Source organism: Mustela putorius, unplaced genomic scaffold (genome assembly GCF_011764305.1).
Source record: "Mustela putorius furo isolate JIRA1106 unplaced genomic scaffold, ASM1176430v1.1 tig00000224_pilon_pilon_pilon, whole genome shotgun sequence".
In the NCBI taxonomy this organism is placed as follows: domain Eukaryota; kingdom Metazoa; phylum Chordata; class Mammalia; order Carnivora; family Mustelidae; genus Mustela; species Mustela putorius.
This window is the reverse complement of record NW_025421321.1, coordinates 24,139,145-24,156,394: the sequence shown is the minus strand read 5'-3', so window position 1 is coordinate 24,156,394 and position 17,250 is coordinate 24,139,145. Positions and strand designations below refer to the sequence as shown.

At 43.9% G+C, this 17,250-nt stretch overlaps 1 protein-coding gene and 1 long non-coding RNA gene across 7 annotated transcripts in view; one reads left to right on the top strand and one right to left on the bottom strand.

Annotated features, from left to right (window-relative positions):
* The window catches only part of SPTBN1 (spectrin beta, non-erythrocytic 1), a 197,006-nt gene that overhangs the window by 97,415 nt on the left and 82,341 nt on the right, over positions 1 to 17,250 (bottom strand). For 2 of the 6 annotated variants that reach the window (XM_004775679.2, XM_004775680.3), the window contains exon 1: positions 11,379 to 11,639. The exons of the other annotated variants lie outside the window; for them this stretch is intronic. In XM_004775679.2, the coding sequence (XP_004775736.1) occupies positions 11,379 to 11,487 (109 nt within the window). In that variant the 5' untranslated portion in view covers positions 11,488 to 11,639. Of the gene's footprint in view, positions 1 to 11,378; positions 11,640 to 17,250 lie in introns of those variants that run through there. 6 annotated transcript variants of the gene reach the window in all.
* On the top strand, positions 12,099 to 16,222 carry LOC123391369. Its single transcript, XR_006606023.1, has 2 exons — positions 12,099 to 12,542; positions 15,801 to 16,222. It is a non-coding gene; the product is annotated as an uncharacterized LOC123391369 (long non-coding RNA).

The following is a 17,250-nucleotide window of genomic DNA, read 5'->3' as shown; positions in this document are numbered from 1 at the left end:
TGGGATTTCATCTGCTTGGCAGTTGTTTGCAGATAACGCATAATCTCCCTCGAGCACTGCAAGACTGAATTTTTTTTTTTTTTTAATAGCGAATCGCTTAAACCTCTGTAGGAATAAACGTCTCCTTCAATCGAAATCAGGGCACCATTTTCAAGCATCAGAAACACACTGCACTAGACTTGTACTCACCTCTCAACCAAACATTCAAGCCAGAGATCTACAGAAATTCACTGGCATGAAAATAGTTCAAACAGACTCCCACAGACTTTCAAAGACATCATATACATTAAAATAGACCTTCAAAGTTTCTCTTTAAAAAAAAAAAAAAAAGAAAGAAAGAAAAGAAAAGCCTAATTCAAAAAACCAAGGCCACATTCCAAGAGATAACTACTATCTGTACATCATGGGAGTCACCAAAATAAGGTCTTTGGTTTGTAGAAGGATTTCAGGCAAAACATTCACACACTCCAACTAGCCTGTACTTACATGACAGCTCTTACTCCAAAATTCCATCACAATTACACTTCGTGGGGGGTGGGGGTCAAATTCACCCAAATAATGACAGCCTATGTAATTTCCTTACCACCAAAGAACAGAGCCCACAGACTTTTTATGTTTTGCTCACATTCTTCACGAATAAAGCGTGCCTCAGTGATCTTCCACTTCACTCTCCACTTGCATCATTTCAGCATTAAAAGAGACTTTAAGACCAGATCTTTCACAAGGCCTTTGTGAAGCCAAATATAGGCTTGCCTGTGTCTCCCAGCTACCATGATTACTGGGTTTGCCACTTAAAGGCCCTATGCCTCTTGAAAACAAGGTTGGGGTAGAGAGAGAAAGGCTAAGAAAGGCCTTTCAAAAGAACACACAGTAGAGGCATTCACCAGTCTATGGAGGGTAGTTCATATTAGTTTGGCTACAGTAGTTCTTTCTGACAAAGTGCTGGGTGCCCTGGCTTCGGTAGTGGCTGCTCTAGATGCTTTTTATGAACTTAGAGCCAGCACCATTGTGACCTTGAACCTATATCAAAAGTCATCAGACTCAAACAACTGCTGTCAGCCTTGTATACTTTCTAATAGGGAACATAAAAGGGGCCGTTTCAGTTGGGTGCGTTTTCAGGCAAACCAAACACTCCTCTAACACGCTGAAGGAAACCACACCCAGAACAGGTTTCAGGGGTGGGGGTGAGGTAAGATACCCAACTCAAGCAAAAGATTGTCCCCTGTTGGGGCCATTTAACCAGGACCTGTAATAATGTCTGCCACTAACTCCTGAGAGCCCGCCATGTACCAGCTAGTGTCACAGTCTCTGTGGAGAACCTCACATTCTTTTTTATCCTTTTTAAAAGTTATTTATTTATTTATTTGAGAGAGAGAGAGATCGTAAGTAGGCAGAACAGGCAGAGAGAGGAGGAGAAGCAGGCTCCCCGCTGAGCAGAGAGCCCTACGTGGGGCTTGATCCCAGGACCCTGAGATCATGACTCGAGCCAAAGGCAGAGGCCCAAAGCTCTGAGCCACCCAGACGCCCCACTTTTTCATTATTTTTATTTTTCAAGTAGGCTCCATACCCAGTGTGATGCTTGAACTCATGACCCTGAGATCAAGACCTGACCTGAGATCTAGAGTCAGATGGTCAGATGCTTAACCAACTGAGTCACCCAGGTGCCCTGAACCTCACATTATTCTTATGACAATCGTACTTCATAAAAGTTGTATTACCCCTCATCACAAAGATGAGTGAACAGGCTCAGATTAGTAAAAAGATTGCCCTGATCTAGCAGAGGGACAGAGAATCTCCAGGAGACTCCAAGCTTCTGAGCACAGAGCCCTGAGCTCAACCCCGGGACCCCACGACCATGACCTATGCTAAAACCAAGAGTTGGACACTTAAATAACTGTGCCACCCAAGTGCCCCTTGTGATTGCAGGATCTTAAACTAGTCTTTCCTTTGAAGTTGTCAAAATTTGGCTATGAAATAATTATTATATAAAAAGAATTATGGAGTAATATAAAGAACAGCTAGAAATTTAACTTTCCCATTAATAACGACCACCAATCCTGCTGTAGTTAAGAGCATCATCTGAGTGGCCTCTAGACACCTACTGATTTCATTACTTGTGCCCTTTCATCAGGAAGGTTCTGGAGTGGTGCTAGTTGACAAAAGTAACTTATCTCCCCCATTTCTTTTCTTTTGCTTTTAAGGGGCAAAAACTGCCCAACAACGAGTTTCAGCAGGTGCTTTTTCTCCCCTATCTAATCAATACCCACTAATTTTAAAGCTTCACCTGCAGACTCATAGGAAATGAGCTCTTATCAAGAAACAGGTATTTAGTGTATTTTAAATCCACTTTAACAGCCATACCTGAAGGCACTGCTAGGTGAGTTTGAAAGTGATTTAAAGTCTGACACCCAGGGCAAGAAGAGTAACATCAATTTAATAAAGGAAGATTTTACTAAGATGGAGCAAGAGGTTAGGGGGTTGTTTCTGCTTAAGAAAAAAAAAAAAATTTAGAAGTATATAAAGGGTTGAAGTCATAAAGTAGATATGGCCTTAGCAAGCCTCTACTTCCCAGAACACCATGCTAAAATTCTGTATTTTATAATTCTCCATTAATAACAAAAGGGTAAATGATAAGAAATTGTGCTTTTTTAACTGCACCAATTTCAAAAACTGCAGGATTAGCAAGGAGGAAAATCCCAGCCAAATTCTACAAAAGACTTACAAAGCTAGGAATTAACCAACCATGCTTTTAAAGCCCTGTAATCTCCTACAGTAATACTAAACTTTCTTTAATTAACTATTACATATTTAGATACAAGATTATTTTTATAGTTACTTTAAAATGCTCTAGTTTACCCAGGAGAAAAAGACCCCATGAAAATCTTACCTTTAACACAGACTTCCTAAAAAACACATAAACTTTAGGCCTCAGGAAGGTCATAACCTTTCTGGGACTATTTCCCTCTCTGCTCATAGGGGTAAGGAGGCAAGTAAAGATTATTTCCAAGACAGCACTTCTTACACTTGGAATGGGCAAACAAACCACCTGGGGAATCTTGTTACAGTGAAGTTCTGACTCCTTAGATCTGGGTGGGTTTAAGTAACCAGGCTGTAAGTACCCTGCATTCCAAATTTCAAGAAGTCTATGCTGTTTCTAAGTTTCTCACCCCACAAATCCAACAGCCTCCCAACCAGCCTCTCTCTTGACCACTACCCTTTAAAGCAACACCAGATTAAGCAGTTAGATCCACTTTTCTTCCAAGGGAGGAAAAAAATTCAGAACAAGTCACTCTCATCTCTAAAATCCTTCAGTAGCTTTTCATGGAGAGACTTCCCTCTGAACTCCTTAACCTGATTTACAGGACAACACATCCTCTGGCTTTTCAATTATCCTTCTAGAACCCTTCTGACCTGCTCTTCCTGGCTCTGCCCTCTAAATACACTCTGACCACCCTGAACCCACTCCACTTCCCTTACCCTGGTCCCACACCTCTCGGTTCCCTACATTGGGTCCCTAACATGGAACAAGTTTTTTTTGTCCACTTGCTCCTATTCCTCTCTAAGCTCAACCAGCATTTCCAGCATTGACAAAATACACCTTCTCACATATTTCCTAACTGGTGCAGTTCCCACTGAAAAGCAGACAATTAACGTTTTTTGTTAATAAACAGAACAAAAAGCAAACCGTCTATCTTCAAAAATCAGTTTTATTATGTTATTTCTTAGACTCTTCTTGCTCTAAAGTTGCCCAGATTAATGACCGACGACAGAGGTTTTAAATGGCAAATCCTTTGCACCCATGAACTGGTTTAACAGCTGCCAGAGTTTTAATGAAGCCAATCTGGCAAAGATTACTGAAGTTAGAAAAATGCTTACAATGCCCTTATCATTTATTTCATCTGTCATTAGTTTTTTTATAGCTGATGGCCTAAGAATTGACAGAAATTTGTCAGGCAAGAGGGAGAAAAGACACCAAAATCTAAAACGGCTGAGATCTACCTGGCTGACTGTGGTAACATGCACAAGTGAGACTCCCAACTCTGAACAGATGGATGCCTGTAAGGCTATGGTGAACTGAAAACATAAAGCTTGGTCACTATTCGTTCCAGAATAGTTCCAGAAGAGAGGAAAACAAACTCTGAAGTCCATATTTAAACTGCTGGGCCACGATGGACTTCTTACAGTTCATCCATATATAGTAGTTTTCTTTAAAAGAAAATACAATGACGGAAAACAATAACCACACTTGACATTTTAAATAGTACATGGATTTTTTCAAGGAAGCATCATACAAATTATGGCATCTGCTGTTCAATGCAACCCTGGAAGGTAAACCTGCCAGGTATTCAGATAAGGGAAGTGGCCCAGATCTTCAAATATCCAGAAGAGGGCTGTGGTCAGGTGCCACCTGCCTCCCTCCCAGATACCAAGTTGCGGGGATTTCTGTTTTTCAAGTGAAATGCAACAGATTCTTTATTAAGAACCTGAACAAAACAAAACAAAAAAATTGTCCGCACTTACTGAATTGTCCACACAACCTTAAAATACTATTATCTTTTTCTCTATTTTTTTTTTAAACTTTATCTTTCTGGAATGCTTTTCCCACTAACCTGATGGGGAACTAGGACAGATAATTAGCACTTCTGGCAAATGAGGTGACTGAGGCCTGCAGATGTTAAACGGCTTCTCTAATTTCAAGGCAGAAGCCATTCCTGACTCATTAAATATCTTTTCCACTATTAAACAATTTTATTCTAAACATACTTCTTCACAGCTCTTCATTCTTCAATAAATTAAGAGTATCTGGGGGCGCCTGGGTGGCTCAGTGGATTGAAGCCTCTCCCTTCAGCTCGGGTCATGATCCCAGGGTCCTGGGATCGAGCCCCACATCGGGCTCTCTGTTCAGGGGCGAGCCTGCTTCTCCCCTCTCACTCTGCTGCCTCTCTGCCTACTTGTGATCTCTCTCTGTAAAGTAAATGAATAAAATCTTAAAAAAAAAAAAAAAAAAAAGAGTATCTGGTCCCATTTAGGAGGATTCACGCAGTCAGTTCCTCCTCATCTCCCTCCCTTCCCATCACCAAATCACAAAGATTGTAGGAACGGTCCAATAAGGGAGCATTTCTCAAACTTGAGTGTGCACCAGAGCCACCTGGCAGGCTATAAAAACACCAACTGCCAGGCCCCACCCCACGGTTTCAGAAGTCAAGCCTGAGAATTTATATTTCTAGCACGTTCCCACATCACATTGATGCTGCTGGTCTGGGGACTTACCTTTGAGAACCACTACAATAAAGCAGTCCATTGTAACAGTTTCATTTATTTACTCTTTAACAGACTTGGTAACTGCTATGTGTCAGACTGGTTATGCCAGACTTTTGTCTTTATGCCCCTAAACTTTGTGAAATGTAGGAAAAAAAACAAATCACAAAGTGAGCAAATGGTTCCACTTTAAATCTTACAGGAAGGCAATCCAAGCAGAGATTCTGACCTCTCCTCCCTCTGGGAATACTTAGAATTAAGTGGCATCTGAACTGGAACTCAAAAGTAATAATCCCAACTGAAGAAATAATTCCCGGTGCAAGACACCTAGAGAGCAGGGTCTCAAGAGCAGGGAAATGCAGGGGAGATTTAGGGAATCCTGAGTAAGGGAAGGAGTAGCAAGAGCTGGAGAAAGGAAGGTCAGCCAGAGTGAAATCCCTTAACTTTCTGCAGAGAGCTCTAATCAGGGCCCAGCTTTAAGGAGGCCCAAGAGTTACGGGGGAGGGGTGGTTCAGGAAACCAAAGAGGCTCAAACAGAGGGAGATGCAATGGAGCAGACCCTTTTCCAGGCCCTAGGCATGTGAAGAGGTAACCAGAATAGAGTCATCAGAAAGCTTCCTTAGCAGTCAAGTCATTCAGTCCCATTTCACCACCCTAAGAATAATGGTCTATTTCCCTCAAAGGGCGTCAATCCTTCACCTCCTCTTCCTCCTAGCTGGCCTCCAACAGTCCTTTTGACGGACATCCCGGTCAAACACTAAAGGAATCGGTATTCCCTTGTCTGTCAGAGCTCCTGGCCCACCAAAAACTGGGAGCAAAACATGTCCAGAAATCTGAGCAGTCCTGAGCTCATTAATTTTCCATGCCACCAGAATACGTTCACGGTATCTAGGGAGCGGGTGCGTGGCTCAAACCTAACTGACACTGTGTGGTCCTAGAAGAGATAAAATTTGCAGTCAGAAAACCTGGGTTCAGAGATGTAGCCTTGTGCCAATTGATTTTAACCCAATGACCCCCTTATTTACCTATAAACAGTAAGAGTATCTGCCCCAGAGAGTTATTAACACTAAATAAATGCACACTTATTTAGAACTTACTATGTAGTAGATTCCACGCTGGGTACTCTGAATAGTCTCATTTAGTTACTTTAATTATGCAAGATGATACGTATTAAAGTTAAGTGCTATACATATTAATAGTAATTATTATTATTACCACATCATTCAGAAAGAATTCTAATTCACAAACCTGCTAAGAACTTTACAAATTGTGAGCTGAAACTCTGGTAAACTGGTAAAAAAGATACATATATATATTTTTTAAGATTTTTTTCGGGGCGCCTGGGTGGCTCAGTGGGTTGGGCCGCTGCCTTCGGCTCGGGTCATGATCTCAGGGTCCTGGGATCGAGTCCCACATCGGGCTCTCTGCTCAGCGGGGAGCCTGCTTCCTCCTCTCTCTCTCTGCCTGCCTCTCTGCCTACTTGTGATCTCTCTCTCTCTGTCAAATAAATAAATAAATAAATAAATAAATAAATAAATCAATCTTAAAAAAAAAAAAAAGATTTTTATTTATTTACTCGAAAGAAAGAGAGAGCAAGAAAGCACATGAGTGGGAAGGAGAGGGAGAAGCAGTCTCCCCAGTGAGAAGGGATCCCGATGTGGGGCTCAATCCCAGCATGCTGGGATCACGACTGGAGCTGAAGGCAGATACCCAACCAAGTGAGACACCCAGGTACCCCCCAAAGATATATTTTTTAAAAACTGGGGACTTGTGCCACAAAGTTTTCTGGGCTTAGACTAGCTCTAGTACTGGCAGGTATCCAGACCAAAAAGCCAATCTTTTATGTTTTCATGAAATCCAGAAATGCTCTTTTAATTCTTGGCCCCCACCCCCAAAAAAGAGTTACCATCTGTCAAATCTTTTCATGTCACAATGGGAATATCTGAAGGCTGACACTTTACATCTAAGACCTTTACATTACATCTAAGACCTTTACATTTTCTTCATGACAAGAAGGAGGTGTAGGCCCAGGAATACACTTTCTATAAGGCTTTCTATAAGGTTTAAGACATATGCAAGACAAACATCTAAGTACCCTAACAAACTGGCAAGTTCTGAAAAATTTGAGAATAAATTTTCTTCACAATTTGTGGGCACAAGACCAGCAATATTTTTTTTCCCTTAAAAAAGAAACTAAAAAGAAACTAGAACGTTCCCCACCCCACAAAAAAAAGAAGAAAAAAAAAGAAAAGAAAAGAAAGAAACACAACAAGGCAAATCTGATATCATCTGATAAACCGCTCTGTAGTCTCCCGCCAAAGACAGACTACTCCCTAATTCTTTCTAAACAGTGGGACAAGTTCATTGAGCCTGAAGAGCTAAGAAAAAGCACCTTCTCCAGAAATACCAGGTGCTAGATGCCAGGGTTAGGCTGCAAAGAAAGCAGAAGTTCATTTTGATGCTTTCAACTAGATCCTGTCTTCATTACAACGCCACTGCCAGGGCCAAGAGAATTCCAGCTCTCTGGGAAACAAGTAGGCAGGAGAGAGGAATCAGGTTAGGGTACCCATTTCACACTGTAACCTCATTACTATTATTATGATTATTGTTATTACTGCAGAGATAAAATAGTATCTAAAAGTCTAGGAGAAGGTTAGAAAACAACAATGTGCAGCCTGAGCACAATAAAGCTTGTCACCCTGGTCAAGCTATTTGTCTTCTCTCTTAAATCTCTCAGGTGTGTTCCAAAGACAGGATAACATATATAAAGCTCCTGCTAACATGACTGATACCTGGTAAATACTCAACGAGATCTTTTTCTCACCAACCCCAACACAGGGGACATGAAGCTTTATGGAATTACTGGAATGTGAGCAGTCTTACAAATTTATAGGAATGATGTCCAGAGGTAAATGGATGGGTCGGACATTTGAGGCAGAAGGCAGAAGATGAACCCAAAACCCAGGGCTTGGTTTTATGAAGCACTGTAAGCCTGCCTACCTGGAAGACTGGATTGGAATATAAGAGTTGGAACAGGAAGTACTCAGGGTAGGGCCATTTTGAGGAGGGTGCAATGCCAAGTTAAGGAGTCTGGAATTTATTTTACATCTTAGGCAGAAGCAACAGCTTCTGAGTACAAGAGTAGCAATATTCTCCTATAAGGAATTAAGCTAGCTCATTTGAAACTGGAAAAAAGGTTTTATGAACCTGTTACTACAAACACATTTTTCTAAACATGTAGAGTTTGTTTACGCATTTCTCTTACTAAAAAAAAAAAAAAAAAAACAACTAACCCAACTTTAAAGATACATGCACAAGCTCTGAGGAGGGTAATTTAATTTTGTAACTCAAATTTGCTGAAGAACTATTTGAAAGAGAGAGAGAAAGCATGCACTTTGGGTGTGTCTGTTAGGTGTGCTGCGTGCTGGTGGTTAACGTTTGAAGCCATCAGAGGCTGAAGGTCCTGTCTCTTGTACTATGCTAGAACTAGTGTGACAGATATCACTCCACATCTCGTCCCCCAAATCAGCAAAAAAAAGTCATACTTATTTGCTTCCTTTCTAAGTAGACCAAATACATTTTAGTATCATACATTCCTTGGCCAAAACATCCCACCTCATCCCCTGGTCCCGCCTGAAATTTTTAGGATCCACTGTGAAAATATTTGAAATCAGCAAAAATGCAGAAACATCTCCCACAAAATGACAGCACTCTCAGACTCTCGAGCATATTTGCTAAATTACTAAATTCATTTAACGGGCATTTAAAAAAATAAATCCAAAGGACGAGTTTATCAATATTGGGTTAGAAGTGCTCAGAAGGAGGATACTCAAAAGAGAAAAAAAAGGGGGGGGGTAGGGAAAAGGGCAGCTTTGGAGATATGTATAAAATTAAATTAGATGATATAATCTATACATCATTAAAAATGTGGTGAGTGGAAGAATGATAAATACAAATTGGGGGTAGGTATGGGGAAAGATTTTAGCAAAAATTCTCCTTAAAGTTGCTTAAAATGCCATCAGTTCCATTTATCATTACTAAGGAGGATGCCTGTTTCTAATTCTCTTGGGATACACCATACTTGGAAGTTAACTCACCCTTTCTCAGTTCCTCAACATGGGTGGTTTTCTGTTATAGAAATACCAACACCAAACTTGTGTAACTCCTAAACCACAATATGCAGAAATAAGAAAGTTAACTGGAGGGAACTACATTAGGGAGCAAAAATCATTAAGAAAAAAAAAAAAAAAAACCCTACCACACAAAACGTGAAGCCCACAGCTTCTGAAGGGATTTCCTTGAGAAACAGTAACCAGGTGTAAAAAAAAAATCAAGGGAATATGGTAATTTGTTTTTTAATTTTCCTCTCTCCAGAGAGAACAGTTTAAGTAAGACATTTCCTGTGCATACGCTCCACCCTTCTCAGTGAGCAGTTTTACAACCATCCTCAAAGCTTTCAGATAAGAGCCTTTTGTTAAGGGTGGGCCTGTGAGTACACTGCTCCCCACACCTTCTTACATCTTCTCCTTGGTTCTGCATTTTTTCTGAGACTACAAGTGTGGGCTGACTGGACGTTGGTAATTGGTTTTCAGATCAAGGATCCACCACTCAGTGAGTTCTCCTCGAAGGTATGACACAACCAAGCGGGGAGACTTAGTCATGCTTACTAGAGGTGTATTCTGAATTCTCAAAACCTAAACCTACGGGGCTTCCAGCACAGACCCAGAAGACACCATTCCTCTCTTTACCATCAGCAAACTAACCCTACCTCCCTGCCCCCGACCCCAAGTTTTCCCAAAACACAAATTACACCTTCAAAGAGCTCAAGGAGAATGAGGCAAAGACACATAACCATTCCCTGGAGAGAATGGAGCTGCTTCTTACAGCTAACTGCCCCAGGACAGCTAACTGCCCCAGGAATGCAGCACAGACTAGCAAATGTTTAAAATCACGTCCTGTTCTGCCTCTTGTTTTCCAGAAAAGTGTCATTACTGTCAACTATTTCACAAGACAAATAAACCTGTGAATGAAATATATCTTCCCTCCCCTTCCCAATGAAAACATTCTAGGATTGAGGTGCTTCCTTCCTTCCTCCTTCTCACAGGAACCGCATTTGTGGCACTGAGAAGAGTTAAAATAAGAAACACACTGTGTGAAGGCCACTTTTTCACAGCATTAGTTACAGCCATTCCTGGCCTACTACTGATCCAGGGGCTTCCAAACGGAAGGATTTCTGTTTTCAGTTATGAGCCCTTTTTCATTATGAGGTCTGAGAAAACGCCAGCCAGGCCTGCTGGTAGGGCAGGGACAGCCAAGGGCTGCAGGGGCCACCCCAGCGGTGGGCTGCAAGCCCATCATCCCCCACGCTGCTGCACACAGGACCCTGGTCTCCATAAAAATATGTGCGGTAAAATAATGGATTCATTCAATTATTTGAGACTAATATAGATGCCAAGAAACCTATAATTGATCCAACTAATCCGACCCATAGCATTGGAATGACAATAACTGGCTTTCATTATAAATTATATAGCCCACTAAATTGAAGGGAAGGCTCTCCCCAACACAATACATCAAAAGAGTTAAAATTAGGCTTCAGAATCAAAACTGTAATTTACCCAAGGCTTAGGAACAAAAAGACCACTCCCTGCTCCCCTTTGCTATTGTTCTACAGGACTGGGTGTCGAGCAGTGCACTTTACACCTTTAGGATTCCCAGAGGTAAGAGGCTGGGGGGCTGGGAGACAGAGGCGACCCGGAATCAAATGCTTGCATACTAATAGGTCTATTAGCATTGATCCACAGAGCGGCAGAGATAGCTAAGAGGCCAGAAAATGTGTGCTCAGTGGGTAGCAGATACCTGACAACCGCGAGTCGAAAGGACAGGAGAGACAGAGAGAGAGAAAGGGCCTCCAAATGGTGGCTTTTCTAGAGTAGAATGAGAAACTGTCTCCTTTAAGGAGTGAATGGGGTGCTCGCAGCCAACCAGAGGCTTTGGGGCTGGGCCGGGCGGCAGCCCGTCTTCCTTAGGGTCACGTACCATATGGCACAAATAAAATCTAGGAACCCCCGTAGGCACAGCCCCAAGGCAGGCCTGGCCTTTGGGAGGCGGGGACTTACCTTGTAGTTGCTTGAATCTCCCCTCCAGCTGGTTGTAGTTGTAAGGCACCTGCCCCGTGTAAGCTGGCGACAGCGGCCCCGAGATGCTAGATGTCCTCTGCAATTCCATTATGCCCGGCGTAACGCCCCGGCGGGGTGCACGTTGGAAATCCCGCTCCGGCCCCCTCCTACCCCCATCCAACACACAGCAGCTTCCGCACGGCTTGGCTCCCGGCCCCGCGAAAAGGGCTGGACCTTAGGCAAGCCCCATTCCGGTCTGAAAGTCCCGCAGGCAGATCTGATAGGAAGTTGGCTGCAGGAGAGTCCACCTTAGCCCGGCCGGGAGTTACCACTCGGGGATCTAATTCCTTATTGCTTTCCTTCCTTTTGTGGCTCTCGACTAGAAGCTTGAAATAAATTACCGAGGAGGAGCGGGAGGACGGAAGGAGGGAGGGAGGGAGGTGCAAATCCTACTTTAAAAAAATTTTAAAATATGGCCAATCCTAAGCGTGCCCCGGTCGCCGAGCCCAGGAGCTCGCGGGAGCAGCACACACACCTCCTCCCGGCTGCCCGCGGCGGCCGCCGGTTTGTAATTTAATCAGGAGCCACTCTCCGTGCGCTGGGCGGTGATGTCACCTGATTAGCATAACAGCATTGTAGAGGAAACGCAGGCTGTACCACGAGGAGGGGCGCGGGGGAGGCCGGCCGGCCGGCGGCCCCCCACCCACAGGCGGCCCCGGCGCGGCCCTCGCCGCCTCCTCCGCGCCGGAGCCGCCGACCCCCGGGCAGGGCCCAGGACGCGCCCGCCGCGGTGGTACCTTCCCAAACAAAGCTGCTGGAATTACAATCTTTTGTTGAGAGCCTCATGTAACGGAAAAGTCTCCGATTACTATCATATGAAAAGGAGGCGGCCCGGGAGGGTGCGGAGTCCCGCAGGTCCCCCGCCGGGCGGCTCATCCACTGCTCTGCGTCTGCGGAGATAAGACGGCCACGCGGGCTGCGCACCTGGGCGCGCGCGGCGTCCCCACTGCGCGGGCGCCAACGACTCGGCGCCGGTGGGGCCGGCCACCGTGTCAGAGTGAGACACGGCCACTCCGGGCACTCCACGGCGAGGGGAGGTGTAAGTACCGCGCACAGAAAAATCTCAACAGACTTCTGCGGCCCTCACAAGATGTTTGGCGGAAGGTGTGTAACACTGACCCTGTAAGACAACTCAATGCTAGATTTACGGGAGCACTGATTTGCAAGGCATTGTGGGAGAAAGGTACACAGGTAAACACCGCAAGGATCCCTGACCTGAGGAGTTCACGAGCGGATGGGGAGATAACAGAAATTACCCTCAAATCCTACTTTGATTTGTAAAATGAGTCTCCTGAACTTTTGGGTTCTTCAAGATAGTAAAACACTCCTCCTTAATTTCTCCCACCAATCTCAACCAGGAAAAAAAAATTTTTTTTTTAAACCTACAAAGAAAAGAACAGTGATCAAAATGTATTTTGGGGAAGTGGCTGACCCTCGTTTTTTCTTCCCACCTTCCCCAACTAACTGCAGGCAGACAACAAATCACAAATTTGGCTTTTCCACATGGAGCACTGAATAAAGTAATTTTGTTCCTAAGGGATTCCAATCTGCACTAAAGAGGTGGGCCTCCACTCCAGGATTACTTTAGTCCCCAGGGCACTTGTAATTCAAGCAACTGCATCCTGCCCCCAGGTAGAGTTAAAACAAACCTGAAGTCTAGTTATTTGTTCAACTGAGCAACTCCCATTCCGAACATCTACAGCATAGGCTTTTAAATACAACCAGTGTCAACCTTTAGCTTTCGAAAGCCAGGGCCAGGATTTGAAGGCATTTCTCATCATCCAGAATGTAGAGTAATTTCTAAAGCCCTTTTAACCACCCACAGCTGCAATTCACAATGCTGACAGGAATGTGGCAAAAGGGAGGGGTTACTGGAAGAAGCAAAGGACTAGGATTCTGAAGACCTGAGTTTCTAGTCCTGGTCAAGGCTCTTAATCGCCTATGACCTTGGAAGAAACCCTGGATTCTTTCTAAACCTCTCTTGTCAGACAGGGATAATTAATGCCTACCTCTACAAGGTCAATGAGGGAATGATGTGAAAATGCCCTGACAACAATCATTCCATTCAAAACTAGGAATGAATTTTTCAAAATACCCCTTGCTTATTTCCCCCCATGTACCACATCAAAACTACAAAAAGTAGAATGGACAATTTTCTCAATTAAGATCTTAATAGGACAGAACCTTCTTCACTGTTAAAATACAGTTTATATTAATATTAAATAAACTTAACTATTAAATATGAAGTTTTAAGTCTCTGAGTGTCCAGCTGTGGGCCAAGACAATGAGGCAGGGTAGTGCTTGCCAATTTACAATGCTTTATTTTTAATCTTTAAGCCACTTAGTGAATAGAGTATGAGTCACCATTCTTGGAGTCTCCCTTTCAGCTCCCTCTGGTATGGGGAAGTAGGTGAAATAAGCTAATTAGCCAGGTTACTACTAGGTGATGGGGTTAGAGGCTGAGACTAATATAGCCAAAGTCAGAACTAAAGAGCAGACAAGCCAGGCAGAGTGAACACATGCCAAGTACTGGAAAGAAAGGTTTTGAGGCTGAGGAAGGGTTTACTAACCCTGCAGGGGCAGGGGTAAGAAGTGGGAATCTATTTGCTGTGATGGGCAGGGGACGAGGAGGACACAACCCTGATGACTCATCTGACCACCTCCAACTCGGCAGTGGGGAGGAGGTAAAGGAAGGCCAGAGGCACTCATTCTTTATTCCATTCGGTATTTACTGGACGCCAACTGTGTGCAAGGTACATTGCCTAGTGGAGGCTTCAGAGATGACTGGGCAAGTTCCAGGCCAACAGAGATGGGACAAATATGCAAACAGTCTAACACCAGAGAAACAAACAGGGGCTAAAGGAGGGGGCTGCAAGAGTTCAGAGGATAAGGGAGAAACAACTGCCTAGGAAGACAGCCAGAAACACCTCCATGACCAAACCTTGAAACACCTGTAGATTAGCAACAGGCTGGGAGAGAGGGAAGCCTCCTCTCCTAGTGAGGGGTGGTTGGGAAATAGAGGCACCAAATGGACTGTCCCAGGAATAGCACGAGCAAGTGCTACCCTTTGACTGGGGCATGAGGGACGGTCAGGCAGGAGGGAGACCCTGAGGGAACTAAGCCTGGGCTGGAAACTATGGGAGACTTTTCAGCCTCAGGAGGGGATGCAATCTAGGTTGGGCTCTAGGGAAGAGTAATCTGCAGTGGTCAGTTAGAACGGGTAGAAAGGAGAGAAGCCAAAAGCAGCAAGGTCACTCAGGTGGTTACTGGAGTTCTTCAGGTCAAAGGACTAGTCAGTGTGAGGCAATAGGAACAAAAAGGAACAGACTGATGCAAGAGTTAATCCATAGGACTCGTAACCAACAGTATGTGGGTGGGAGGTTCAAAGGCTAGGGTGATGGAAGACTCTGGGTTTTTTAGAGCTGGCTGCAGGCTCTAGGGAAGGATTGTACATTTCTTTCTGTATCTGAGTTACAGCACCAAGGGGTGACAGGTCCAGAAGCAGTCAAGGACGTGGAGCAGGAGCTCAAGGCTGAGGAGAGAGTCCCATGTACAGTGAGAGAGACTATAGTAGGCTTAAATCCGGGAAGGAAGGTAAGAGGCAAGTGGCTGGGCACAGAGCCCTGGGGAAGGCCAGGGTCTGTGAGGAAGAAGAAAATACAGTAGAGATACCAAAGAGCTATGGAATGACAATCCATGAGAAGAAAGAGATACCTCAAGGAAGAAATGGGTTAGGATGGCATCATGTGTTGGAAAAAGAAGGAACCAGAAGTCAGGGAATATGTGATCCAGTAGGTGAATGAGGAGTCAGTGAGTAGTAAAAGCTAAAGTGAGGCGACAGGAAAGAAAGAATGAGGAGCAAAGGGAAGAAGAGCAAGAAGGTAGAGGTAGTGAGTAGTGAACGGAGCAGGGGGAGGGGTTCCGGGCCCGGTCCAACTGAGCATATCCTCTGTGCAAAGGTTTCAGCCCTGAGTTGCCACAGGTAGGGAAAGGCCAGTGGGAAAATGGCTCTAAGATATGGGTAGGACAGCCAGCTCTAGCCAAGAGGAGATACCCCTACCTTCAGAAGCAGGACGGAAAGGACAGGGACATTGTAAGGAAGAAAAGAAATTTAAAGGAATTACCCAAGTCTGACTTAAAGCAAGAGGCCAGGGGTCCTACCCACAGTTTATCTGTAGTACTCTAAGAAGAATCCTGGAGACACCTATGGCAGAAACACAGAGAATGTGAAAGGGAACCTGAAGGGGAGCAAGACAGTTTTCAGAATGCTCAGTAGTCAACCAAGCTTTTAGAAACAGACTGTGTGATTTCAGCCTATTCCCTCGATGTTTTCTAACCTAAAAAATTGTGTCCCTCACCCAGGCCAGGGATATCAACACATGTGGCCAGCTAAGGGAAGCGGCTGTGCCTGCCTTCAAGCTGCACCAAGATTCTAACGCATAAGGACAAGTGTCCACAACTGACGGGCACCGTCAGCAATGGATCGAAGCACCTGGAACCCAGGCAACATGTATCCATCATCCTCATGGTGCCAGATGGTAAAAGGTTACTTGCAGACAGCACAAATTAGGAATGCTGTGGTCTGCTGAAAGGCCCCAGTCCAGAATACTCGGCTTCACCCCTCTCCTGAGTGCCACAGAGAAGCGAGGTCATTGTATATGTTTCTAACCTTCACCGGACCTCACCTGGAGATCAAACAGGTTGGAGTTTATGGTCATAAAAAATTCCTTCTGGCTCTAAATGTATTTATCAGTGATAAATAATCTCCCTTCTCTATGAGACAATTGTTGTAGCCCCAATTATTACCAATCTCCATATATACAATAGGCCATAATAATAGTATCACATTAGTCCAGCACTTTGGAATTTCCAAAATGCTTTCACATACATTTTCTCAAGTGACTAAACCTATGAGGTTGGTATTAGATCCATTTTGCAGATAAGGCAACTGAGATTCAGAGGTACCATGCCTTGCTGTGGGCTCTACAGCTGATGAATGGCAGAGCCACACCTGGACCCCAGACTGACCAAGTTTAGCTCTGTTTATCCCATGTACTCTATTAGAGCATATTATCAGCTACTAATGGTTTGCAAGATTTTCAGAAAAAAAACATAAAAAACTGGGTAAGTGGTATCAGGATACCTAAAACCCAAATAAACCTCCACAGGAACTTATGCAACACTTAGCTGGGTCAGGAACAGGCACATTTTCTGCTATTCACATGGAAGTTGCTACTTTAAGGGTTCTCTTGTGAATGGGTGTTGTTTGGTCTTGTTTGGTTGGGTTTTGTTCCTTTTCTCATACTTGGATCTATACACAAAGATTCATTATATGATTTACCATGTACCATGTGAATGGAAACACTAAGCTGAGATTAAGACTCTGTTTGTCCCAAGAGGCTTAATGAAGTCTGAGAGGTTAAAAAAAAAAAAAAAGAAAAAAGGGAAAAAGAAAAAAGACAAACGCCTTCCCTGCATCACAGCAAGCTTGAAAGGGTAAACTATGGAGTGTTCATTTCCTGAACATAAACATCAGCAAGATTGCAATGCCTGGGAGGCAATGGCCAACATGCGAAGATGTGATGGGATGTGTACACATTCAAGGACTTGAAAACCCAACCCAAGAGCTGGGAAAGAAGTGGTGGGAACAGGGAAGGATAGAACACAACAAAGTTTCACATACAAAGTGTTTGGCCAAATTCTCTGCCCTTTCCGGATCTGCCTTTCCTTCATCTAGACAACAGCTGGATGACCACAACCATTTTCTCCTGAGCGTTTCTTTATAGGAAACCAAAATAATATTATTAAAATA